We start from the raw sequence: 27,805 nt of genomic DNA, 5'->3' as shown, positions 1-27,805 counted from the left end.
GTCCACATCTGTACTCTTAAAGAACTTTTATGTAACTTGTAATCAACCTGAGTCATCACAATTTCAGATTATAGGCTAATTGTTTAAACAGAAACTTCTGTTTGATTAGAGGCTATAAACACAAATAAGGCAGAAGCCCAGACAACCACTAAAAGTGACAGGATACAAACAGCCCCACTTTCTTGGAACAGGACTGCACCACGTATGCATTTTAAAGTACACAACAACACTTCTATGGCGCTTCATATAACAGCAGGGGTGAATTTATTTGGAGAAGGTGCAACCATAATGAGGGAAATTTCAGCGACAGAAAACAATAGCTGCAGCGAAAAGAGAGCCGCAAAGGATGTCTAGGGTAATGTGAGATGCTGTTTGAATGGTCGTGATAGTTAAGATATAATCATAAGCTTAGCGAACTAAATCCTTTAAAATAATCAATTTGGACAGAGTTCGCCACAAAGTGTCAAAGAAACGCTCAAAACAAAAGCCAAAAGAGGACGCAATTTGATTTTCCACAAGGTGGTAAAACATAGTGAAGATTCAGACTGACTTCAGACTGTCTGTACTGCGAGCAGCTACACAACAAACAACACTACGTTCAAGACGCAGCCAACACTTGTCAATTAGAAGCATGTCTTAACTAGATTCCACCTTAAAGTTGTATGCATCCACCAACCAATCGGGTTGCAGTTTGTATCCATCCATATGTTTCCCACTATGTCTTAGGTCTGTTGTTGGAGGCTCTGTTGTTGTCCGTTGACCGTTCTTCAGACAGACGGGGATCTGAGGGATCAAGCAAACAGAGATCATCCACCAATCATTCACGTGTTGTTGTTCTCTTGCTTGAATAGAAGGACAGATATAAAGAATATGAGGTCAAACTCACATCAGGTGTTTTTGAGATACCCCTTTCACAAGTGTTGAGTGGATGTGATGTCACACTGATCTTAACCTTCAACCCCCAAATCTCATCAAGTGAATGTTAAGTTCAGCACAAAAAGATCATCCTATGCATGTTTAAGTAGCGTATGTGACTGAAAACTGATCAAAGTTATGCCCATCACTAGAACCCTCATCCATCTGACAGCCCGCAGGTATTCAACTACTGATTACATGAGTGCGTCATGTGGAGATGTGCAATTTTTAGTTCCCCTTTCAATTTGATGATTTCATTTTAAAAAGTATTGAAATCATGATTACTTGTAAAATGTGTTAAAAAGACAACATACCTTGTTTAACTCAATTTATCGTTATTTTTATTTAAAATTGTTATTTTATAAGATCAACATTTGGTCTTCAAAGAGACTTTTTGATAATAATTATAATTGGTAGGATATAGTGCTTTTCTTAACACTCAAACAGGTTTGACATAGAAAGTCAAAAAATATAGGTATAAGACACAGTAAGACAGATCAGAGATAGGGAAGGAGTAATTAATTAAGTGTCTGTTTTTGTATTCAATGCTGCTCATACATGCCTTAAATTGCCCCCCGGGGACAAATACAGTTTTTTGAATTTGAATTTTGAATTTGAAGTCATGTGTTATAGACTACTTTGAAAAGTTAAGTTTTGAGTTAATTTTTAAAATGAGTAGATTGAGTCAGGGTCAAGAATGTTTGGAGGGATGGAGTTCCGGAGAGTCAGGCCGGCAATGGCAAAGTCTTGGTTGTCTTAAAATCAGAGTCTCAGACCATCATGGCAGTTACTGTGACTACATCTGGTTGTGGACTTCCACCTGTTTTTTTCTTTTTTGGACCAGAAAATTGAGCGTTAAATGTGATACCTGATGCAATACCTCTATCCTGGTTGACAAGTCACTGTAGTGAAGATCTGTTGACCACAGGTAGCCACTAATTTAACATCCAATTATTTTTCTAAATGGGACTGTAGTGATTTGATTTCACCAAAATAAATAAACCTATAAGCCACTGAGGGCTGCTATACCGATACTCATCCAGTTCACGCATCGTCTTCGTTTAGCTTAGCGTAATGAATGAATTAATTAATTAATTAAATGGATTTATTTATAAACATTTAACAATACAGCCTCTGTTGATCTACTTGCATTTACAATCATTTATAACTCACATGATAATCAACAGGCTCAAAGAGAAGGTCAAAAAATGGCTTTCCCCGATACGCAGCTCACCTGCCAGTAATTTCTTCTTCCTCCACTTATACCTTCCTATAAACACCATAGTACACCTGCCACCTGCTGTGTCAACAAGGAACTACAACAACAACAAACATTCTGCATACAATACATGGATACATATGGCTCCAACAGGACAATCATTTATAAAAATGGACATTCAAAAGGTTAAAATAGCATTCAAGCCAATAAAATCATTTGAAATACCTGACTTATGTAAAATATAGCTCAGGAGCCAGATACGTTTTTGATGTTGTTGTAAACAATTAGACTTCCACTAAAGTGTCTCTTTATTGGACTTTAGCAAGAGTGCAAGTCAAATGCAGCTCTGCACTGACTGCCCTTATGAAACCAAGAGTCTAAATCTACATATTATCCATCTCCTGTTTTAGGAATGAATTGAAGGATAGCAGACTTGAATAATAATACCTCTGATCAAATATATGTGGTACATTTTATAAAAATGGACTATGAGCCTCTTTGGCCCCTGACTTCTGCTTTTCATTTGTTATAACGAATTCAAGCATGAGGGACACTACACAAAGAAGAGCCACCGCAAACACAACAAACCACAATTCAATATATTGTGAATCCTGTTTTCAGGATAACAAAAAAAGGAACATGCAATCTGAAGCAGTTTAAATTGGCACCCTCCTGTGAGGACAGACTGTCACGGCTTCAAATTAAAGTGCAAAAAGCAAGGAAGAGACTAACGTGTCTTCAGTGTTTTTCCAGCAGAATTCCTGAAATGTCGAAAATATGACTGGTACTCATATTTAAAAAAACGCAAGAAATTTTTAATACGACAGTAAAAGAGTCAACACAGACCATGTCTGGACACTGGAGGATATAAAAAGGTCTGGCCAAATCATTTCCTTCAGAGAAATCGAAGCAGCCTCTCTGTCCAAGTGTTGAAAGCCGTATCTGATCTGGAATCTGCCGCCATTATGTCGTCCAATTATTAAACTGGCTGTAATCTTTAAAAGCAAACATCATTATCATCAGTAGAGTCTGGTGCAGCCACATTTCAGGGGCTGCTTTTAAGCTCAACTCTGAACTGAGCCAGAGTTAATTCACAAGTACACTTGAATGATTATATAGAGTTCATCTCAGGAGACGGAGCGCTGCCAAGGTTTGATCTCAAACTTCCCCAGCTAAACTTCCCCAGCTAAACTTCCGCTTGTTTTTGAACGAGTGCCACCAGATGATGAAAACAGAGAACATCACATATACTGACCCCCTGAGCCGCTGTTGTAAGTGTGTATTTAAGTCATTTAGAGCACCCGAGCTGGGCCTGTTTCTCTGCTGTGTTTGGTTACGGTGTATATGGAGACTGGGGTCGGCTGTGTTTCCTCAGCACACAGCGACCAAACACAGGCATCAGTGAGTAATGAAACTGTCCCAGTTAAATCTGCCGTTAACCATCCTCGCGTGGTTGTCTCTGTCACAGTCAGTGATTGTGTTTCGTGTTTTCAGGTTTGCGTAGTGTAAAGAAAGATGTTGAGCACTTTATGACGCATTCTTTCTCTTGCTGTTTTCACTTATCTTTGCGGCCTTTAGAGTTCAATAGATCTTGTAGCGTGTGTGGAGAGCGAGTGTAATCCTAGCGGTCAACAGGAAGTGTGTCCAAAGTCCTCTTTTGGGAAACACTTGGCTTGTAAACACTAAATCTCAAAGATGTGATATAATTCTACAGATTGTGTATCCTGTTGCAGGAAACAAACAATTGTCATCCAGATGTTGCAATAAAACTCTCTCCTCTCTGTTGTATATGTGAAGTTTCTGACTCTTGCATCACTAAAAGCTTCAAAATTAAAAGTCTAGTCTTTGAGTTTCCTCACAGATTGGGCGTCCCTGATCTCCTCTTTGGTTTGACTCAGTTTGGTCCCGGTTTGGACCCGATTTGCGCCAGGCAGACTTTCACACATCTGCCTTGAATCACAACCGACTGCCAGCAGAGGCCCTGTTTCAAAATCAAAGGTCATATTTTGTTGGAAAACCGTTTCCCACATAGTTGTCAGATAACAGTCAGACAGAAAATTGCCTCAACTAGATGCAACAGGACAGCAGTCAAGGAAAAATGGGAAATTATGTGCTATTATGCTTAACGGGTTTCCTTTGACTAGTTGCCAAAAGAAAAAATAAGACATCTCACCTCCATGCGACTCTTGGACAAGCTGAGGCAAGTTGAAGCAAAAGCTGAAATCCTTTAAGTGTAATCTCAAATGTGTTGCACGTGAGTCCTTGAACGCTAAATGTTCAATGCTCACATTTTTTTTAAGCCAGCCATCAGCGTCCATGTGTAAGCTATTAGCACATGTGAGAAATATCTTATTACAACAGGTTTATTGTGTTACATCATGTTGTTGTGGTTTGTGGTTGTATCCATAGTAGCATTGAAATATTGGCTTCAAAACACTTCATGCTTTCATCTCAGTAATGAGGTCTTTATTCATTCTGATTGAAGAAAATAAACATGAATCAGCTCGCTCTGACACCCTGTTGTGAAGGTGACACTGAAGATAATCCATCACAATACTGAGGAGGAGATATCTGTCAAAATGGATCATAACTGACTTTATTGCTTTATTGACCACATCCTTAACCAAAGCTGCTGTCTGTCAGTCACGCAGTCCTACTTTCACTCAGTTCTCAGTTTCTCCAGGATGAAATCAACGAATCCTCACTCACAATCCCAGAAATACACAAGATGTAGACTTTTGAAATATAGCTTGCTGAGAGATATTTAGCATTTCATAAGTCTGGATATGATACAGTCATTAATAAGAGATGAATGTTATCAATCAGTTTCAGTTTGGTTAGCTTTGGGAACCAAAATTGACTGGGTTTCAAAATAGATCACAGTTTAGGTTAAAACCAAGCCGCAACATCCGGTCTTAATATTGAAGGCCCATGCGGAAATGCTAAAACTATAGACAGTATAAATAATGGAGGTAGTATCCGTGACATCACCCATCTGTTTATGAAGCGCTGCCTTTACACTGCTTGGCAGTACCTGCACCCAAATGGACTTGAAGCACTTTGTTACCCGTACAGATCTTGTTTCCTCTTGTCTAGATCTTTGCTTGTGTTGTTCTTGTTCTCATATGTACGTCGCTTTGGATAAAAGTGTCTGCTAAATGACATTGTAACATTGTAACATTGCTTTGAAGCCAACTGTTGGCGGAAACCATATTGGAAATGCTGAACTCAACCTAACTGCTGTCGAGCAAGTGTGAGTAAAAGAGGCGGGCTTTGAGCCTCCTAACCCAGGGGTTCCCAAACTTTAACATGCCAAGGCCCCCCAAACAGCATTAGCTTCTGGCCAGGGACTCCCTTTGCAAACCCACAGACAATGCTTCAAAATATGTAAAGAAACATCAACCTTTAGAATGTATTTTCTTACTTTTATTCACTTTTCAATTATTATTACATTTGTTTAGCATAGAAAATTATTAACGAAAGGGTTGTAAATAAATAATAATAATAATAATAATAATAATAATAATAATATTAATAATAATAATAATAAAAATAAGTAGATTCTATTTTTTCCCTTTCCTCCAATTTTCTGAGGCCCCCCTAGCGCCCCCTGGCAGCCCCCACTTTGAAAACCACTGTCCTAACCAACAGCTACAGTGTTCAGGTCAGTCAGTCATATCAGCTGTGCCTCTTGTAATGGAAAACTCGTAATCTTAATGTCTTCGAAATTGCCAAGTTATAAAAAAAAAAAAATTACCCCCATAAAGTGTGTGCCGATTGAGAAATGAGCTATCCAGAATACACTCTTTTTGAAGCAGGCTGTAAACGTGTTTATTTCTGCTGGAAAGATCGGCTTTTTTTAATTTGTGTTTGTGGAGCCAGCCTCAAGTGGACACTCGAGAAGACGCAGTTTTTACCTCTTCTGCATTGGCTTAAATTCTGGAGGTTGCCGCTTGGCTAAAACCTGCAGTTCATCGAGTGTCCACTTGATGCTTGCTGCAGAAACACCAAAAACCACATTCACACCCATTCAAAAAAGACGATCTTTACAGCAGATATAAACATGTTTACAGCCTGGTTCAAAAAATTGTTTAGGTTTAAATAGCTAATTTCTCTCTTGGCACACTGTGCAGCATTGCAATTTTTTTTATAACTCGTTATTTTTTAAAATATTAAACTTACGAGTTGTGCCCAAATAAGGGCATGGCTGACTTGATTGACATGCATGCAGTGCACCCTGTAGCTGTTAGGACTGAATGTTACACCACTTTCATAGTAACCAGAGGACGCATCAACAGACGCCACTGTTGTTTTTATATTGATATTTTGTGAAGCACTTTGTGACTATGCTCTTCTAAAGGTGACACAGCAATACACTTACTTACATACTTACCTACATACTTATTAACTTGTTTAAAAACAGTACATGGGTCCATGCTTCAATTCAGATATAAGAATCAATTTCTGGAGGGAAAGAAAAATTATAAAAGGAGATCTCACAGACAGACAGACAGACAGACAGAGAGACAGACAGACAGACAGACCTTCCTGCGGTTTACCTTCCACACAACTTCCTCCCATTGTGCCTCAGAGTCTTAATCTCACTGCCAGCTCTCACCTGTTGCCTCTGTGCCGTGTGCTGTTGTGTGCTGGTGTGGGTGGGTGTGCAAAGATCTTTGTCAAACAGAATCCACTGAGCGGCGGCTGATGTAAGATCCAAGTTCTAAGAGAACAACATTCCTCTAATGGGAGTATGAATGAGAGCTGAACTATTATTCACCTTTTTGTGCTGGACTTCAGTCAAGAAGTGTTTCAGTAATGAGGAACAGTTGTCAGTAGCCGTATTAAACTCTTCCTTTATTTCATAGTAAAGCAAAGCGTAGCTGCGAGCTATGTGCAACTTTTTCAGGGCCTCTCCGTGTTTTTATTCCTTCATATCGTTGTGACACTTTATCTTCCCGTCTTCTCTCCATTGTACTTCTGAAAGACACCTTAGGCAGGAATTTATCTTTCCGTTTGCTATAGAAACAAAATTATGCACTTTATACCTTTGACTGTAAACAGGTTGAGTTAAGAGGTGTTTATGCTCTGTCATTTCTGCAGCTTCCTGCCGGTGAATGCTCACCAGCGTAATCATGAAATCAGATGCATGTCTACTTAACAGATTCTCATCCTTCAATTAAGATGTGAGCAGCTCAGGAAATATAACATACAACTGGATAACCGTTTAATATTAATTTCTACGAATAGTACCTTTAATGTTAAACTAGAATTCAGGACTGTATACAAGATAATGGAAAGGACACAATGACGTAGAACCAATGAATTCTGAAACAAGAATCTATGCAGAGTTCAACTTTTTAAATGTCTTTTTTAATTAATGACATCGGAACTAAACTCACTGTTTAAGCATTAATTTGGGTTGTAAAGTGCATTACTCAGTCAAATGTATATTACATAAACAGGATTAATATTCAACCTGAGATTGAAAAAGGAGGCAACAAAAGCAAAATGTTGTATTGAGATTTCTTTCAGGTTCACATACTAGGTTTCTTATTCTTTCTCTACTGCAAAACATGCATTAATTAAATATCAAATTATCTTCTGCAACTTTTGGTTTTGGTAAATTTCCCAAATTTTACTCTATTTTATTTTTACCTTTATCTTGTTTTATTTTTAACTATGTTACAATTGTTGTATTCACCTGTCACTTGTTGTAAACTGCTGGAACAAAATAATTTCCCCCAATGGGAGATCAATAAAGTAGATGAATCGAATCGAATTATCATTTTATTTTAAAAAATGTATAATAAAGGTTATGATTGCAGTTCTTAAGATATTCTCCTGATGACCTAAAAAAAAAAAAATACCGTAAAGCTATTGTACATGTTTGGTTTTTTTTGAATATCTAAAGTTTACATGTTTAAAAATGTAGCTAGGCAGCACAGGGAGTCAAGTCCCTTTGTTCAATGTTAGTGTGTTATTTGGAACCAGACACCATGGTGAGGCAGTTACTGAAGAAAGGAAAGGGGAAAGAGAAGAAAGACAAAAGGTAAAAAAAAAAAGTGAATATTGTAAATTCACCAGCATCCATATTCACATTGTAGAATTCATGTTTAAATTTGAGTCCTGAAGTTTTACTGTGACTGTGGCACTGGACCTGATCGTACGAGGGATTCAATTCAGCACAAAGCAAAGCTTCAGATTTGCACGAATGACCACAGCAGTGTAATGAGCCGCATGTCATTCAAAGCCCATTGGTGGCTTTCAGATAAAGTCACCTGCACCTCCCTTCCCCTCTGAATGAGATGCAGCCCTGAAGCCGGATCAGGTTACCAGAAAGCAGCCTGTGTGACTTTTACCATAAGAATGAACCACTGCCATGGTTTTCAGAGGGAGGTAGATAGTTCGGGGTCTGTAGGCTGGATTATGAGCCGGCACAGGCAGCTTGTCAGTCATCCCGGACAGGGTTCATTTAACTGACTCCATTAGAGCTAATGAGTTGTAGGTCAGTGGTTGTGGGTGGCCTCTCCTTTCAGGGCTAACGGACCACGTAACGGATTGGTGTGCTGATTTATTTCATTTACAGCGACAAGAGAACAACTGTTTTGTCTGCCTTCACTGCATGCATGCACCAACTGAGCTTCAGAAACAATGGGTCAAACAACTTTGAATGAAAATAAAAATACACTTATTGGAGGTATAAAGCTGATAGTTTGTGTTCAGCTCCAAGGTCTCCACAGCTTTAGGCTGGTTTGTACTTCTGCGTTGACCCTACGCAGCAGTGGTCGATGCGGACATGAGCACTACATACTTCTGCATCGATCTGTCCGTGATGCACAGCAATACTCCCCCGAAACACCTGAGGGCAGTGTGGTCTCTCTGATAGTCAGGTCGTATGTTTCCTGGCCCGCTACCCCCATTGTTTACTTTTTCAAAGCGATTCAGAGCGTCTTATGTTAATTTACAGCTGAAACATGTTGCTGTTTATCATACAGACATGATTGCAAGGAAGAAAAGAGAGGAGATGAAATGCACAGCCGATGTGTGGCCCGGCAGTGCTGTAAATTAGGGAAATATAATGCCACCGAGTGGTCCATTCACAGGGCTTGCGCATCAATTCAACGCGTATTTGCATTTTAAAGGAGGTGCGTGTCAGCTATATGCGTAGGGTTCTGCGCAGGTATGGGAGCTACACAGATCTATGGTGCAGGCTACGCCGACGAATCGACGCAGAATAAACCAGGCTTTAGATTAGGGTCCTGAAAATAACAAACTTCATGACTTGGGGCAGGACTTAAAACTGCAACCATTTTGGTCACATATGCTCCCAAAATGTTATCTGAGCAACCTCAAAATACACTTGGGATCATTTGTGTAAATGTAAAATTTGTTGGGGTGCAACATTTTTTTTTTTTAAATGTGTTAAAACAGTAAAGAAAGAAGAGCAGATATATATGAAGAGAACACTGAGGGAACTTATTGTAGTCAGGAACATCAGTGCCAGGTAAAAAATGTTATTCAAATGTACAATGTACATTATCAAAAATGTTCCCTGTGGGAAAACTCACAGGGTAGTGGATGTTGGAGGAAAAGCTTTGGAACAGCAGCAGTGTCATAGCCGAGTTTTCACATGAGCGTGCAGCAGAAAGAAAGAAATTAAAGCAGCACAGTAGAGCAGTACAGACTTCAATAGGACCACAATACTGCAAAATAAAGCCGCAAGTAATGGCAATTGTGTATTTTGCAATGATCTGCCATTGTGGTCAACAAATATCTGAAAACTAAAGAGGAAAATTCTGTTACATTTCCAAAAATGTAAAAAAAAGACATATTCATACTTTTCTGGCCAAACCAACAGTCCAAAACCAAAGGACATTTAGTTCACCGTCACAGAAAGCAGAGATCTTCACATTTGATATGCAGGAAATGTCTGGCATTAGCTTGTAAAGGAAATAGCTGAATAATTTTCTGTCAGTCAACTAGTTGGCCGCTTGATAAACAGACATATTTTCCAGCAGTAAAGCATGTGACTGACATATGATGTGTGGTTGTTATGATGCGTAGCAGGAAAACACAAATTGTCTGCACAGGTTTTGCACCTAGATTCATTCAGAAATATCCGATTCACACTATGAGAGGAGATAACAGCGTTTAGTGAGCACCTTCTTTGTACAGGGCCAGACCCAGACATCATCGACCACACTTTGTACAATAACCTCAGATGAATACATTTGATTTATTTTAAACCAAGACAGACCATTTGACATGTTATAGCAACGAAAGCAACATGTCAATCATGGCTGCTTCCAGTTAGGTTTCAAGCTTCAGAACTGATGTTAAGCATGCACATCAAATGGGACAGCATTACAAGTGCACCTGTTTTCCCTGCTAATGTTCAAAATGTTCATTATGAAAGCATCTTTTCACCAGTTCCATGCAACAATTGCAGAAGATTATATCAAAGTAGAGGAAAAATGTTGCAAAACCAATGACACATAACAGCAAGCTGAGACACAGGTGATAATGCGGGGCTGCAGAAAAAAACAATGAAATGAGAAAAAAGAAACTGAAGATATTTTCTATATCTAAGTATGGCTTAATATTAATTCTGATGGGCTAAAGATAGAAAATACTGCCAAGCCAGATCAGCCCATAAATTAGCACTATAGCCCACTCAGCTGTGAATACTGTGACTCCCTAACATTGTTTAACTACTTAATTAGCCTGTTTTAGCAGCAATGTCTCCCCCAGACTAATTTCTTAAATATCACAAAGCTACTGACACAACAAGACTGTTAAATACAGCATTATTTTGACTTAAATAAACAGCATACAGCATTATACAGCATCCCCTAGGGAATTATCAACATAGCAATGTAACAGTTTGGAAGTAGATCATAACTTGTTCACTTCAGAGCACAAAAACACCAACCAACACAGCCAAAGCCAAAACATTCAGAAACCGGAAGCATACAAGAAGCAAACTTACTGGCAAACTTGTTGACATGAAGCAGATACCCTCACGCTCGCGCCATTAGCTGGTCATCATGTCCATAAGAAGCCACTGCAGCTGGAAGCGACGTTGGAAGACGTCGGAGACAATCCATCCCAGAATATTCCAGCTGTTGCCAGGTGAAGTGGGTAATGACGTGTTGCGTTACAGTCTATGGTTAGCTGCTAGCAATCAAACCTATTTTATACAGTCTATGAATCAAACGTGTGGACGGGACAGGTGCTGTTTAAATAAACCGCCACGTTAGAGAAGGTGCGTTCAAGAGGAAGCTTGTTTTGAACTGTGAAAAGCTGCTGTAACACAGTACATTTTAAATTTTCTCCAGGAAGTCCGACCCGCAGGATAGTTTTCTTCTGAATGTTTACATAACTGCTTTTTAAAGTCACGTATTTCGACTTCGTTGGCTAAAAATCCTGATTTTGTTTCTGTCCTGCCGGTTAAAACAAGTTCTGATAACTACAACTCCCATGACCCTTAGCAGCCTGATGCAAATTAAACCTGTAGCTAATCCAGATAACTAGAGAAAATGTAAATGTTCAATAATAATAATTTTTAAAAAGCAGAACTAAAGTGAGGTAAAGAAAAAATGTTTTTAAAAGAGAACTACAGAAAATAAAAATAAAAAGAACTAAAAAATAAATAAATAAAAAGAACTACAGAACATGACTACAGTAAACTAAAAAGTAAGCTTAAGACTTACCTTTCTAATCCAGCTTTTAATTTGGAGTAATTTATTTTTAGCCCTGGAGGGCATTATTATTTTTTATTATTTTAATCATTATTATTTTAATCACTGCTTTAAAATGTATTTATTTATCTATTTATTTCTTGTATTCATCTGATATTGTTAATGCTACCTTATTTTTAACTTTTCTTTCCACTGTTACTTATTTTATTAATTTTACTGTGTTGATTTTATTCATTTTTAATATTTTATTTATAATCATGCCTTTTATAATTTTACCATTGCTGTTGTTTTCTGTCCCACTTTTATTCTGTGAAGCACTTAGGGCTGCATGGATTTACGTATGAAAGGTGCTATATAAATAAAGTTAAGTTGAGTTGAGTTGAGTTGAGTTGAGAAACCATAGACAATAGTGGACAAATACTTTCCTTCAATAAAAGGTGATAGCACAACCCCATAGAAATACTCAGTTTAGAGTAGATTTCCTAAATTCAAACTTAATCTTAGTAAAAGTACCAAAGTAGCCCACAACAGCAAAATGTTGCCCTACTCAATGTATATTAAATAGAATAATTATTTTCTAAGCTAAGGCCCTGTAAAAAAAATTTATAATATTACTGCACTACAATTATAGATAATACTACATATTAGTACATCAATACATCATCTTAAGGCTACAACCTTGATGGTTTAGCAGGTAAAGGTAATTTGAAATTGTTGTGGCCTATTTGCTTTTTTATTAGTGAAATCTATGGAGCAGTTTTATGTTTCTGATACAGGTAACTGGTATGGAAAGAGTTAAAAGGTGTCTGAAAAACTGTAAAAGAATACACCCTTTGCACATTGGCATACATTGATGTTAATTTTAAAGTGAATTGAGATACAATAGGCTATTTTGTCTGATGTTTACAGAACACAAATTGCATTTCGATTCTCTTAATTTTCTTTCTCATCAAAGGGGTTAGAATGACCCCAGGACAACCTGGCGTGTCCCAGTTTTCCACCTGGATCTTGTTCATACTTATCCCTGCAGTGTTATAGTTGGCATGTCGTGGAGCAAATATCCTGTTCAACATCATCCTAGTTTTATTGAGTTTGGTGTAGAAAGTGAGAATCTGAATATCAATATACAGGGAGGCTTTAAAGGCGTGCCAAAAAGTAGCACTTCCTTCACTGTTTCACCATCCCTCTCTGTTATCTGACGGAGCAGCATATTTCTATCCCTTAGTCATCAGGTGGTCGTGTGCTGCTGCAGCCCATCTGCTTCAAGGCTCAATGAGTAGTTAAATGTGAGATGGCCCAGTGCACACTAATGTTGTACAGCAGTGTTTTGTGCATATTTGTAGCCCACCTAGTAGCTTGAATGAATGTTGCTATTCTCCTCTCACCGCGGGACCAGACTGCTGACAGCATGTCTCTTAACCATCGAGCATAGATGTTAAAGTGCAGCTGTGTGCCGAGGGCCAAAATTAGACCCTGGAAATAACTGACATTCATTTTTTATTAACAAGATTGCTGCTTTTGTTAAATTGAATAATAATAATGTTGCTGTTGAGCAGAGTTCAAGTAGGAGAAGTTAAAAGCACAAATATTGGTAGCTCATAATTTACACACCATTAGAGTAGTCAGATTTCAGGTTTTCAGATTACTTATACATGTGTTATCAGATTAAATTCAATTAGATTATCTTCACCATGGTTTTAGATCACGTCACCAGATTATTTTTCCCAGAGTATTCAGATTAAATGTAATCCGATTACTTTCATTAGAGTATTCAGAACACACCGGGTTGTAGGTGTTTCTCTTACTGTCTATTCCTTTTCTTCCTTCCCCTGCCTCCTCCTTCCACTGTCCCTGCCTCAACCTTGTACTCTACCTGCACTGGGTTTGAACCCAGAGCCATTCATTCAAAGGCATCAACCCGAACCACCACACCACAGGGCTGCTTGGCAGTGCTTGCTTTTGTAGGTCTTTTCATTCCACTGTTTGGATACAGTCGATCAAAAGCACAGCTCACAACAACAGTGTGAGGAAAGTGTTTAATTTCCATCTCAAACTGAAAGCCCATATTGGGATTTGAACACAGAGCCATTTCATTTAAAGGCAGCAGCCATATCCATCACAACACAGAGTAGCCTGGCAGCACAGACCTTTTTAGGTCTTAATTTAAGCATTTCATTGTGTTATTTTAAATTTTGTTTTGGCATTTTTTCCTTTATTGGATAGGAAAGCTGGAGAGGGACAGGGGATGCAGGGAGTAGAGAGTGGGGCACATGGTGGAGGTCGGGAGTCGAACCTGCAACCGCTGCGATGAGGACTATAGCCTCTGTATATGGGGCGCGCTTAGACCGATAGGCCAACAGCGGGTTATTTCAAATGAAAGCTCAGACTACAGTGTGAGTAAATCATGTTAATGCCATCTGACAATGACTTCCCCGGTCTGGGAAATCAATCCAGCTCATTTCACTCAAAGGTGGCAGACCGTACCACCACACACCCATGCCACCTGTTAGTGCTGCCTTTAACTTTAGTTCATCCTTTTTGCTCAAAATCAGGAACTACGTTCCAGTGAAAGAAAGCTGGAACACTATAGTTTTAGACTGAAAGGCCCCAGTCTGGATGTGAACCCTCAAACAGCTGAATGTGAGGCCACAGTGTGGACTACTGCACCAATGCACCACCAAACAGATGCCACTTGCCAACTGATTTTCTCATAGAGCAAAATTGAGGCTCACAATCCAGCACAGAAAGGCCCTAGACTGGGTTTGAGCCCTGACCCAGTTTATTGTTAGGCAGCAGTGCTAACCACCCCACTAGGATCCCCATGAGCATTGCACACTCATTGGGATTCTTAGAATTTCCATTTTAGTCTGATAGTTTAAAGTCGTAGATTTCTGTGCAGCGGGAGGATTTCAAACTTTAGGGTTTAGGGATTTATCTACTTTCCAATTCAGTCTTGGTGTTTAAAACAAGGGTTCAAACTCCAGTTAGAGAAAAACTGTATCACTCAAGCTCCATTTGGGAAAGCCCTGGCTTAGACTGACACTTTAAACCCTTCTGTTGAGTGGTGGAAGAACTACCCAACACACAAGCATGCCACCTTGCGGTACTGACTTGTTTAGTTTTGCTTCGTTTTCATATCAAACATGCAAAATCTAGGTCAACATTTAGAGAAAGCCAAAACACTTTCACTCCAAAACAGGAGAGCCCTGGCTTGGACTGGAACCCTTAACCTTTCTACTATGAAGCAGCAGTGCCAACCATTATTCTAACATTCCATCTCACAGAGTTTACTTGCACCTTAGTAGCCAAAGTAAATATGAGTCAACGAGATAGAAGGGGTAAACAAATAAGATTCATTTGTGTGAGTGCACACAGTTTCTTCATGCCAACCCTGCAAAAGTCAGTCCCAAAAGTCTGCCTCTGCCCCTGGCAGTAAGCGGAGCCTGTTCAAGCTCATTTACATGCTTCACTCAGCTTTCAAACACTTCACTGAGTGGGGAGAGTCTGATTGGTTGACGTGCATGCACAGAGGTTGTTATAATTTCATCCATCACACTTTTAAGACTTTCCTCCAGGAGTGATGACCTCAAAAAGCTTCTGGTGTTGATTATCAACAAAACAATCTCCATAACGACAACTAAAACTCCTGGCAGGAGAGTGTAGTAGATTTTGTTTTCATGCAATTTTGTAAGACTCTTTATACGTTAGCAAAAGCTACAAACTCAGTGTATTTGTTGTGCTGTCCATGTTTTTATGCCAACTATGATTGGATCTGTGTTGAACTCATAGACTGTGTAAATAATGGACTTCACATGACTTCACCCATTTTTTTGAGGCCGATCGTCAGTGGGAGCCATATTGGAAAAACTCAACTCCTGTCGAGCGAGTGTGACGTTAAGAGGAGGCTCGCCAACAGCTACAGTGTTCCCGCCTGTCAATCAAGTCAGCTGTGCCTCTTATAATGGAAAACTCGTAATCTTAATATCTCCAAATATGCCGCGTTATGAAAAAATTCACCCCCGTACTGTGTGTGCCGATTGAGAAATGAGCTATCCAGACTACACTTTTTTTTTGTACCAGGCTGTAAGCATGTTTATTTCTGCTGTAAAGGTCGTCTTTTTTCAATTGGTGTGTATGTGGTTTCTGGTACTTTCGGAGCCAGCCTCAAGCAGACACTCGAAGAACTGCAGTTTTTAACACTTTCGCATTGGCTTCAATTCTCGCGGCCAGAGGTTGCTGCTTGGTTGAACTACATCATCCTTTAAATCACTCAAAAATAAATCTGGGATGTAAAGTACGAATGGCCTTTCATCAAGATGGACAGCATCACCAGTCTGGTTATTATCCGGTTCTTGTCATAGTTGAGTAGTTTATTGCTTTATATTCTGTAGAAGAATCAAGATTATTCAGGTTGAATGTGTGTCTGTGGCAGAGAAGGATTGCAGAACAAAGACAGAGCAGCAATTTGTTTGTTAAACAGCCCATCCTGCATTTAAAAAGGTCCCAGGTTTAAAGCTGCTGACAGCCAGAGACCTCCGTTGTTGAGATGCCATAAAGAAGAAACACTTCCTGTGCCAGTGCAGATTCTTTACAGGAGTGCACTGGTGTCATGTAGATTTACTGTCCAGTTACTTCTATTTATGTCTAAATGACGTTCCTTTCCTTTTTTACGAGTGTGCCATGACCTACTGACTGACTTCTTTGATTTCTTCAGCACGGCTGTGTTGTCACTACCTGCAGAGATACCTTAGCTTTCGAAGCCGTTGTTTCTGTGTGGATGTCAGGTGATTGACACTAAGTGAGGTGTACCATAACACACTTTCTGAATCTTAAGTACACTAGAGCGCGGTGACAGAACGATGAAACAAATGACAAAACACAATCACGCCTCCTGTTTTACGGTGATGGATTATCTTGCTCAGATAGCTGCTGTGTTTTATCACAACACAAAAGAGAATCATGGGAGGAAATCACACAGGGAAATGTGATACAGAGACAAAGTAGATGATGAACTGCGATATCCTGATATTAAAAATGTTATGAGGTATGTCACATATTCTGACTCCTCTGGTGTGTTTACGAAGCGTCATACACAGAATTCCTGGATGATCTGGTTTCGCCTTTTTCCTAAATAATCGTTAAACTAGAAACGTCTTGTGGTATATCTGTCTTTAATGATACAGGAGTGTTGAAGCCTCACAGAGTTTCCACCGTAGATAACCTACATTCTGCAGGTCTGCTGCCTTATGTCGGTATGTTCAGTATGTTTGGATCTGGGAATAACACATTAACTCTCTCTTCCAGTATCGGCCTCTCAAAGAATGTGTTTACAGCCGCTTTACGAGCCGGGTGAGACACTTTCTCTGCTTGTCTCTCAGCAGGATACGGAGCGGAGGCAGAGCAGGGCAGAGGGGTGCTGGATGGGGGCCACAGCCGGGCCTGATGGCAGGAGCCCAGACCACACAGAGCTCTAATCACGTCCGCTAGAAGGAGCCGAGGTGCTACAGTTCACGTGGAGAGACTGAAAAGGTACACATGTGTCTAAATGAAAGCCATGCGCTAAAAGAAAGACTTACATTGCCATACATTACATCAGACAGGAACTCACCATCTATCCCGAAGGTGAACTGAACAGAGATAAAGATTCAGATTAATGATAAAGTGTTTAAGTTTTCAGCTCTCTTAACTTTTAATGAATCACCAAAATACCTATATCTCAAAGAACTGGTCTCATTGGGTGTTTGTGAAGTGATGTTGGAGGCAGACATGTCACGCTGTGGATGTTCTGTCTGATATATTCTGGATTGTGATCGTCAAATATTTTCTGTTTTATTTATTGTTTTTTAAAGAAGTGGTACTATTGTTTTTCATACTTAGAAAATAAACATTTAGTTTAAATGTTGGATTTCAGTACTAAACAAGGCCAGAGTTCAAACTGTGAGGCCAACATGTGTAGAAGTAACCTCAGAATGAGACTGTAGTCTGCTCTGAACAGCTTGTTAAAAAGTCACATGAGAGTAATGCAAGAGGACATGAGGTTTGTTCAATTTGTGACATTACTAATTGGTGAATTTCCTTAAAGGGGCATAGTAAGAGTGACACTTAAAAAAACAGAAACGTCCTATTTGTTTTGGTCCTTTTTCAGACTGTCCGGGTCAGATTCATGATCCAGAACATATGGCCATGTTTCACAATTTGTTTTTTCAATCTCAGAAACACACTAGTTAACTCAATAGAAGTGACATTGTAGCATGGCAGCAGTGGAGGAGGCTCCTGGAGAGTTGGTCAATCAAAAGAAAGTGGGCTGTAGACATTAGCTAAAATGAAGTGTTTTTGACAGAAGCACTCATCTGAGATAAATTAACCCTTTTTTTTTTTGCTGTAAAAAATTACAACAGAGATATCAGAGCGACAGTATTAAGCCTGAAAATGAGCGCCCACAACCTTCATTCCGGAGCAATTCTCGCCAATGTTTACTGTTTACTGTAGATTACACAATTTGTCCCACGGCACTTCAGCTTCCTGTCGTAGTGACTGTTTGTTGTACATTGCTCTTTATCAGGGTTCCCACGTGTCCTGGAAAACCTGGAAAACCTTGAAAACAGTTGACCAGTTTTCCAGTACTGGAAAACGGGAGAAAAAATAAAATGTACTTGAAAATCACGTATTGTCCTGGAAAATGATTCCAACATGACTGCGTGCAACCTGACACGATTAAAAAAACACATCCACATTCATTGAAAGCCGAGTGCACGCTGTGCTGGAAAAGACAGCGACACAGACCGGTTGAGCTGTGGGACTTTTTTCACTTCTTTTCTCCCTTACTTGGTCATAATCATGCATTCACAGAAAATGGGGGTATATTGTTTATATTTTATGATAAATTAATCTTGTGAAGTGCTCTTTTGATTCAAAGAGTCCCATAATTAAGTTAAAGAGTGACCAGCGGAGTCGGACAGAGAGCTTGGGGGTCTGTGCCTCACAACTTTCTCTGCAGACTTAGAGATAAATGACCGTACTGTAGCTAGTAGGGGTGCAAACTTCCGATAGTGAAAACAAACGGAACAAAAAGAGCGACACAGTTGCACAGAAACTTCAAGTTGTTGACATTGCTGATTACAATAGACATTGCCATGCAGGAAGACAGTTTAAAAATGTTTTAATCTTTGAGAGAGTTCAAAACTTCACTGAAAATGTCCTGAAAATGATCTCTGAAAAGAGTGGGAACCCTGCTTTATGCTTCATGTTTACCTTCATTCAATGACATTTCAACAAGAAACTGGAGTTGTCTCAGCATTAGCAGCAGACTGCCACCATTGCCATTGCTGTTGACAAAGTAGATATCAGAAGTCATGCCCCTACTTGATTTTGATTGGTCAGTGATCAAGAGGTGACACTGATGAGTACAGCCATGTTCCAAAAGTTGAACTATTTTCAACCGAGGGCGCAGCAGCAAAAACCAGCTGATGCTGAGCGTGTTTTTGCACTGAGGTCCCCTCTTTAATGTGAAGTAGTCATGCATCATGATTCATGGGTATGTTTGTATTTATGGCTGCTCATTGTTTACCATGCCGCTGCCTGTCTTGGTCAGGACACTATTGAAGAACAGATTTTTGGTCCGGTGGCCTAGCGGTCTAAGTAGCTCTCATTGCAGCAGTTACAGGTTCGATTCCTGGCTATGGCCATTTGCTGCATGTCTTCCCCCACTCTCTGCTCCCTACATTTCCTGTATCTCTTCAGCTGTCCAATCAATAAATGCGAAAATGCACGAAAATATAACTTTAAAAAAAAGTGAAATACACCAATGACCCAAAGCAGCATCATATTGATCAGTCAATCTAACACTGAGTTTGATGATTGATTGATCATTACACAATGGCTTCCTTATAAAAAAAGAGCAATATTAATTTATTGGAAACTTGCATTGGACGAAATGTTGAATAATTCAAGGTCATATTTTCATAAATTCTGATTTGGATCAGAATAAAAGAAATAAGGCTGTAGGAGTTCTATTTTTGTCCTTTTATATAAAAAAATGTATCTTTAATTATGTGATATTTTTAAGAAACGTTTTCAAAAAGCTTCTTTTTCATCCAGACTTTCTCCAGGGTATCAATTAGGACACAAAGCAATTAACATCTAAAATATTCATATCATATACAAAACTAAAACTGGATTAAATAACAGGAAACGTTCCATCTTTGAAACAAAAAGCAGACTGGAACAGGGAGGAAAGTCTGGACTTGAGTCCGCTCTCATTAACATACACTCCCAGTCAAAGGTTTACAAACACCTCCTCATTCAAGTGTTTGTATTTATTTTAATGATTTGAAACACTGTAGATTAATACCAAAGACATCAAAACTATGAAAGAACATATATGGAATTATTGAATTAACAAAAAAGTGTTAAACAAACCAGAATATGTTTTATATTTTAGATTCTATAAAGTAGCCCCCCTTTTTCCTTCATGACAGCTTTGCACACTCTCTGGTATTCTCTCAGTCTGCTTCATGAAGTGGTCCCCCAGGAATGGCTTCTAATTAACGTGAGCCTTGTCAAGAGTTTATTTGTAGAATGACTTGCCTTCTTAATGTGTTTGAGACCATCAGTTGTGCTGTTCAGAGATGGGGTTAGTACACAATGGATAGCCCTATTTGACTACTGTTGTAATCCATATTATGGCAAAACCAGATTATTTCATAGTTTTGTTGTCTTCAGTATTAATCTACAATGTTAAAAATAATTAGAATAAATCAAAACCATTGAATGAGAAGGTGTGTCCAAACTTTTGACCGGTAGTACACGTCCTCTGAAGCGTATGAGCTCTTATTGTGTATTGCCTTCACAGTAGAGTCCTTCAATGAGGGCCTGATGGCTTCTTTACACCACACACCAAAGCTACTGATAATTGAACAGGAGCATGGTGGTGCAGAGAGGCACTTTGTTTGTGTGACACACTGAAGTGTCAAGTTGTGAGAATCAATGTTTTATTTGTGTATCTTTTATTAACTGTAGAAATTTAGAACATTCAATTCACTGATACTGGCCGCATGACACACACACCAACACATGGAGGACTGGCTCTTATTTTGTTCCACTTAATCACTAAATATTGCAAACAAATATACAAACACAAACAACTGTCCTTTCCCAGTAAGCCTTTTGTCCTAGTGCTCATCAACAAGTGCAAACAGCAAACATTAATGAAAAACAGAAGAAGCATGACCCATAACTTTCAATAAGAGTCCATTAAGGTGTCACAGTACAACATGACTAATGCAGCTTTTGTTTTGTTTCTCTTAATTAAAAACCTTTTACTTTCTGTTGCAATAGAGATGTTGTCACAGGGGAGGTGCTGCGCTCATTAGCACTTATTTTCTCTCTTCGTCATCTTTGTTTGAGACCTTTTTTTTTTAAATCTCTGGATGTCTCGCTTCCTGCCGCACAACAGCCTTCCTGTGTGTCCTTAAGCAAAACAAACTGGCACAAAATGTAAAAGAAGAGAGAACAAGCTTGTTCAGTGCGGTTCTCTCATTTGTTTATACTTATTATTCTACCCATTATTCTGAAACTGGTGTAGTAATGATTATTTTAGTGTTAAATGTTTCACCATACAAAGAAAGAGTGAGAGCAGAGGAGTGAGATGTGTGGAGAGACTAATCCGAGTTGGACAGACCTCACAAGTTTTTTTATTGTTGTCATGATGACTCACACTAAATGCTCTCTTGTACAGGCTGTGATTTCACTGTTGATTTGTTGTGCCAACAGTTTGATCCACGAGCATCTCCCCTGCTACCTGAGGCCATCACAGTGTATAATAAAGCTACCTGACAGAGCTGAGGACTCGCAGGTGGTAACACGCCTGCTGCACTGCGTTAAATACAGTACGCAGCCTGTCAGCGTGTGCCAGCCTCTGCAGATAGATGTTGTGTTGTTGGTGTTTGGCATCGAGCGATATCAAAGTGATCGAATGTCACAACAGTTTCTTTCTCCGCAGATAGATGACAAGATACGTTCATTTGTTTGACGTGTCACAGAGAGGATTCAGCTGTGTTTCTGGAGATTTGTACTCTCACCAGGCGACAACACGTGGATTCCTTTTCCATGACGGTGAATTCAGTTTGAGGATCATGTAAAGCCGAGTTTGCTCAGAGGAGCTCATCTTAAATCTTTGAAATCAAGAGGAGGACTTTTGACGGATACTGAAGCTTAAGGTTCAAATATTCATCCATAAAATCATACAAATGACATTTCTAACTCTATGCACAAAGTATTAATGATGTCACACATTGGTTTCTGAAGAGGCGACTGTATTGGAAATACTGACTCAATCTAATTTTCAGTCAACCTAGAAACAGGAAAGAGGTGGGCCTTGAGTAGAGCTCCTGGTTGACAAATACTTAAGCTGTTTTTGAAACCGCCTGCTACATCAGAATCGGAATCGGAAATACTTTATTTATCCCGGGGGGGATTCAAGTCATTACAGTTGCTCTAAACACAATATGTTATACAATTGAAGAATAAGCCATGTAGAAAATAAATACATGGTTGAAGTCCCCGGAGATCAGGAAGAGGGCATTTGGTGGTCTGTCTGGAGTCTTGCTATGGCAGTGTTGAGAACGTTGGACATTGGTCGGGGGCCCACAGTGCTCTCGGTGCTATCCCGGTCTGCCCGGACAGTCTGGAAGCCGTCAATTGAGACGTTGTGGTCGGGAATGATGCAGCCACATTTCCGTGAAGCGGAAGACTGTCCTGTTGGATCTGTTCTGCAGTATGCTGGGTCAGGCGTTACTGGATTTCCGGTTTTAGAAAGCAAAAGTAAACAAGGCCAAGCTGATAGCGAAACTGCTTCTTTAGCATCACTTATTACTTTTAAAAGTTAAGAAGTGGTTTACATGGAATTTAATAATTTTCACAGCAACAACAAACTGAGTAACCCCCGTCATATACGGGGAAAAAAGGAGAATATTAGCGCTTAGCATTGTGGGTACAACATCCAGGTAGTTTTGGAATACTGCAGATTTTGCTCTTGTTCACATACTAAATACTACATACTGAATTTTAGCCAAATCAGTACGTACTGCTAGTATTGTTGGCCATTTCGAAAACAGCCATTGTTCACCTTATGTACAGTGTGTAAGTGGAATGAAATCAGCTATTCAGACCAAACTGTTTTTGTACCAGCTGTTAACATGTTGATTTTCCGCACAATTTTTTTAGCTCTGGCTTTCGCTGCCTCAAGTGGACACCTGAGGAACTGTAGTTTTTTGCGCTTGTGCACTGGCTACAACACCGCAGGTTTCCACATTTTTTATACTCTAACAATGAATATGTCATAAAAGAAACAAGCATCCAGCCAAAAAAAACTGATGAAAACCATAGCATGAAGATTTCATATGGGTTAGATTTTATGTTTTAAAATAGTATTGGACTGTCAAATCATCTGTCAAATAAAAGATTGAGAAATAATTTAGCATCTGCAACATGTGGTCTGAGTCAGCCACATCTCTCTTACCCTGCTTATTTTGATAACATTTAAGACAGCTGCACATATTACATACATTTTATTGCCTCCTATAGATGTTATTGGACTGTAAGTTTTAATATAAATCTTTTTCAGTATGAGTCATCTGTCAACCACATCCTGTTTCTACTTAAAATATAAAATCAGGGGCTGTGTTGCCCTCTGCTGAGTCTGTCAAGTACTGCATCTCTTTACTATCTTGCCTCTTGATTCCTTCATGATTATTAGACTATCAGTCTTTAAAATGCTTTTTTTTTTTCCAAATTATCTGTCCTTTCATCATATCTGACACAAACACACTTTGATTTTAGTGTCTGTGATCTCATAGGAAGTTGAAGTTGCATGAAATATGAGTACATCTCCTGCAAACTAACCACGTCAGATGTAATTTTCTATTTTCTGCACTTGAAAAACTGTTAAAACAGAACACATGAGCTTTTAGTACAGAGTGAGATGAGGTGTATTTTCCCCTCTGCAGCATGCATCCTCTCGGGTTAGGATAGTATCACTGCTCAACATGTTGTACCTTGACACTACGAAGATAAATAAGGAGTATACTCACCCTGAAAGAAAGCTTCTTAAACTATATTGGAATGAGATTAAATAAAATGTCCACCTTGCAGCTATTTGCAGCTTAAAATCTAAATTAATCAGATAGTCTTAATTAAATTTGTTTCTGCTACTCCTCCCGATCATATCAGGCATGCAGCCATGTGCCCAGACCTTGAAACTCTGCCAGAAACACATGAAAGAAGAGTTTTTCTGTTTTTTTACTCCTCCAGGTTGTGTGCCCATGAGGTCGTCCATGCTGGTCCTGCTCCTCCTCTTCAGTGCCCGGGCTGTGGCCGCCATCGGAGGAGACTCTTGTGCAGCCACATCGACCCAGCAGCAGGATCATGGCAAGAACACAAACACCATCCCTACCGTGGACCCTAAACTCTTCACCAAGCGCCGCCACCTCTCCCCCCGGGTGCTCTTCAGCGAACAGCCTCCTGATGCAGAACCGGCGGCAGGGTCACAAGGTCACGGCAGAAGGACCCGCAGGCGTGCAGGGCAGCCCCAGCACAGAGGGATTTACTCTGTGTGCGAGAGCATCAGCGTGTGGGTGGGCAACAAAACCACAGCAACAGATATCTTAGGCCACGAGGTGACTGTGCTGCCGAACGTGAACATCAACAACGTCAACAAGAAGCAGTATTTCTTTGAGACGACGTGTTACAGCGCGCGCTCCGGCAGCTCTGGCTGTTTGGGGATCGATGCCAAACATTGGAACTCGTACTGCACCAACTCACACACTTTTGTCCGAGCGCTGACCTCCCATAAGAACCTGGTGGCCTGGAGACTCATACGCATCAACGTGGCCTGTGTGTGTGTGCTGAGCCGCAAGTCATGGCGGCAGTGAAGACTGTAATACACATCACACACACACAGAGTCACACACTCAGTACAAACTCAGACATACTCATCACCCTCTGCACAAAGTAAATTATTGGTATATGAAAAAGTATCAGGACTGCATGTATAAACACCAGGCCTGGGTCAAACCGTCTCTGCAGCACAGAGGACAGAACATTCAGGGCTTGTTGCCGTGTCACTCATCATGTATCAGTTTATAACAGGTTGAGCTCACAGGAAGTTTCAACATGATTGTAGTTTTAACTTGAGCACGTAGTCTTTTATTATCTTGTCTTTCATTCATCTGATAATTAGACTTTAAAGGGGAACTCCATCAGAAAGTGTTTACATGTCCTGAGGAGTGCTGCTGCAGGAGTGAAGAAAGTTGTTTGGCCTTTGTGGATCCAGACGGAGCTCAAATTGATTACTGAACCGTCTGGAGTGATGTCACTATAGTCAGCATCAGATGGTATGAAGCCCCTGAAGTCCCACGAAGGTGATGATTTTTATCTTGTGCATACAAGTGAGTAACTTGTGCGCACAGGATAATGAGTCGTTAGGTAAGTGGTTGTGCAAGCTCTGTTTTGCCAGAGAGCGGCCGCCATAGCATCAGCACATAGATCCATATTATGTCTCATAACTGCGCAGCATTAAAGAAGTCTTAAGTCTTCCTCAGTGAATAAATACAGACATCGTACATCCTGTATTTTTCTGAACACCTCACTTTAATGCACAAACTGCAGAAAACTAAATATATAAAACTAAAATATATTCACGAGACACAGCACAGAAATTTTAAAAGTGAACCTGGTGGTCTCTAACTCTATGTGATAGGCAAATAAGTGGTTCTGAGAAGTTTGTTAATGTGGCCAAGCACACATGAGTGTACATTACTAGACCAATGTAGACAAATGCCCCCCAGACCACCTCTATAGGTGGACCGAGTGATCAGATCTCAGCCTGCGTTGATATGCGTTCCCTCCTGTAGTTCAGGCTCACCACTTGTAGTCTGATGCTGGGTGCAAACAGCATCTTTAACTCTGCACACATCATCCAAAGTGTCTTCAATTGGTTTTGAAGGACAGTTGTATTTTATATTTTTAAACTGATTTCACTCTCTAACCATGTGATCACCCCTGCACCGGGCGGGTTAAAATCAAAGGCAGCTTTAAACTTCTGTTTCCCCCCTTAAGGACACAAAAAATTAAAATAACATGAAGTTGTTTCTTGTCAGATATTTAAATAGACACTCACCTTATTCTAAATTATAAATATTGCTTTGGCTGACAAATTATTCATAATGACCAAAGACATGTTGTACAATGATAAAGCATGCCACAGAGCCTCAACAAAGTGTAAGATCTGTTTGAGTAGTCAGACATCCCTTTCGATGAGGAATTAATTGCAAGAAAATGCTAAAATAATCACTTTGTTGTTTCTGTAGATTTGTTTGGTATCTCTAACAGGATATTATCTGTAGACATTGGGGCCTGGTTCCTGTGAATCTAAACCAAACCAGTCAAGTCAAATGCACATCAAAAACAAGAGCTGACTGAAATGCTTCACCCACAGAGGCAGAATAAAACACAGATTGTGATGATCACAGAGAAACGTGATCACAATGGATACGGCTCATCATTTTAAAACACATGTTTAAAGCGCTGTAAGATTGAAGGTGCACGTTAAGAAGGGCTTTGAAGAAGAGCATTGAGTTGGTACATCTGATGAGAGGAAGCAGCTTGTCCCGCAAACAGGAGCCTGAAACTGAGAAGGTGTGGCCGCTGTATGCTTAGCCGAAGGACAATCAGAGGAGACAAAAGTACAAAATGATGAAACTGCTCACAAAGTCCCAGCTGATTCAGACTATTAATGTTTTTAAGCTATATTTTGAAGCATTTTGTCTTTGGACAGCTTAAGAGAGACAGGAAATGTAGGGAGCAGAGGGAGGTGGAAAATATGCAGCAAAGGAGTCAAACCGATGACCACTGCAACAAGAACTATTGCCTTGGCACCCCTGAAACTTGTTCTTGGGTGAAAATAAAATTCAGCTGTCAGACTATCTTCTGCTTCACTGCTGAGTGATTAAAAATTACACTGGAACCCAAAACGTGTGTTTTATAATTCCACATAATGTTTAACCTCACCTCAGCCTCTGGAGCTGATCAAATTAAAGCCTCTGATATGATAAACCCCAAATCACAAGAAATGCTTGCTCATTCTCTACTCAATGTTATATTATCATCAAGTCAGGATAAGATCCAGTCCCATCTTACAGACAGGACTCAGTCTGATCTCATCTTAATCCACCATGAGCAGAGCACTTCGCAGCATTTAGCAAGTTACAGTGGCAAGGACAAACTTCCTTTAACAGACAGAAACCTTGAGCAGAACCAGACTCATGTTAGACAGCCACCTGTCTCGACTTTTGAACACATGTAATGGTATTCACTAATCTTAAACCTTAAACTGCGGCTAAGCAGAACATCAACCCCCGAGAATTTCAGCACCACGACACAGTCCTGTAAATGATCGTGTCTCCCTCTCCTCCATTATATTCTCCTTCAGCACAGCTCTCTCTGAGTAGACTGAAATACAGTTTGACCCAGGTCTGATATAAGCAAACTTTTGTTCAATGTTGTTGTTGATATTGTTATTTATTAAACACTTACATACATGATGTGTGTGTTTGTTTTATGAAGATGAATTGCCTGTATTGTAAGCCTGCTGTTTCTCAGCAAACACTAACTCCTCGACATGAAAGAAATTCCGTTTTTTGGCCTGAATGGAAAAATGAGCAGAGATCCCATATGGCTTCATTTTACTGCCAGTAACTTGGTATTTTGGCTTTGCTTTGAATTTTCCTCCTGCTCTCTATTCTACAGAGAGCAGGAGGATGCAACAAGATGAAACGGGCATAAACATAAATAAGATTGCACACGCACACCAGTTTCTCATGCTAACTCTGCCTAATGCTATCATAGCTGTCTCTCTCTTTGTTTTTGAATTAGTATCATCACTGCTCTCCAACACCTACTTATCTGCACC

At 39.7% G+C, this 27,805-nt stretch overlaps 1 protein-coding gene and 1 long non-coding RNA gene across 6 annotated transcripts; one reads left to right on the top strand and one right to left on the bottom strand.

Annotated features, from left to right (window-relative positions):
- Positions 1-241: 241 nt before the first annotated feature.
- On the bottom strand, positions 242-11,590 carry LOC117817229. The gene is made up of 2 exons (XR_004632106.1): positions 11,127-11,590; positions 242-783 (listed from the first exon to the last, which is right to left on the bottom strand). It is a non-coding gene; the product is annotated as an uncharacterized LOC117817229 (long non-coding RNA).
- Positions 11,107-27,437, top strand: ngfb (nerve growth factor b (beta polypeptide)). Of its 5 annotated transcripts, none has more exons than XM_034689757.1 (3): positions 11,107-11,269; positions 17,220-17,367; positions 24,148-27,437. In XM_034689757.1, exon 3 carries the CDS (start codon positions 24,159-24,161, stop codon positions 24,765-24,767), a length of 609 nt encoding a protein of 202 aa, XP_034545648.1. In that variant the 5' UTR covers positions 11,107-11,269; positions 17,220-17,367; positions 24,148-24,158; the 3' UTR covers positions 24,768-27,437. The 5 variants fall into 5 exon arrangements, with proteins under 5 accessions (XP_034545648.1, XP_034545657.1, XP_034545667.1 ...); XM_034689766.1 differs by having other exon boundaries at positions 17,217-17,367; XM_034689776.1 differs by having other exon boundaries at positions 11,107-11,402.
- Positions 27,438-27,805: the final 368 nt, after the last annotated feature.

The sequence above is a fragment of the Notolabrus celidotus genome, chromosome 1, assembly GCF_009762535.1.
Source record: "Notolabrus celidotus isolate fNotCel1 chromosome 1, fNotCel1.pri, whole genome shotgun sequence".
Classification (NCBI taxonomy): Eukaryota; Metazoa; Chordata; class Actinopteri; order Labriformes; family Labridae; genus Notolabrus; species Notolabrus celidotus.
Note: the sequence above shows the minus strand (reverse complement) of the source record. Positions and strands in the feature narration are given on the sequence as shown.

Excerpts from the sequence above, each read along its gene's own strand:
- ngfb (XM_034689757.1), top strand. The coding sequence starts at position 24,159 with ATGAGGTCGTCCATGCTGGTCCTGCTCCTCCTCTTCAGTGCCCGGGCT.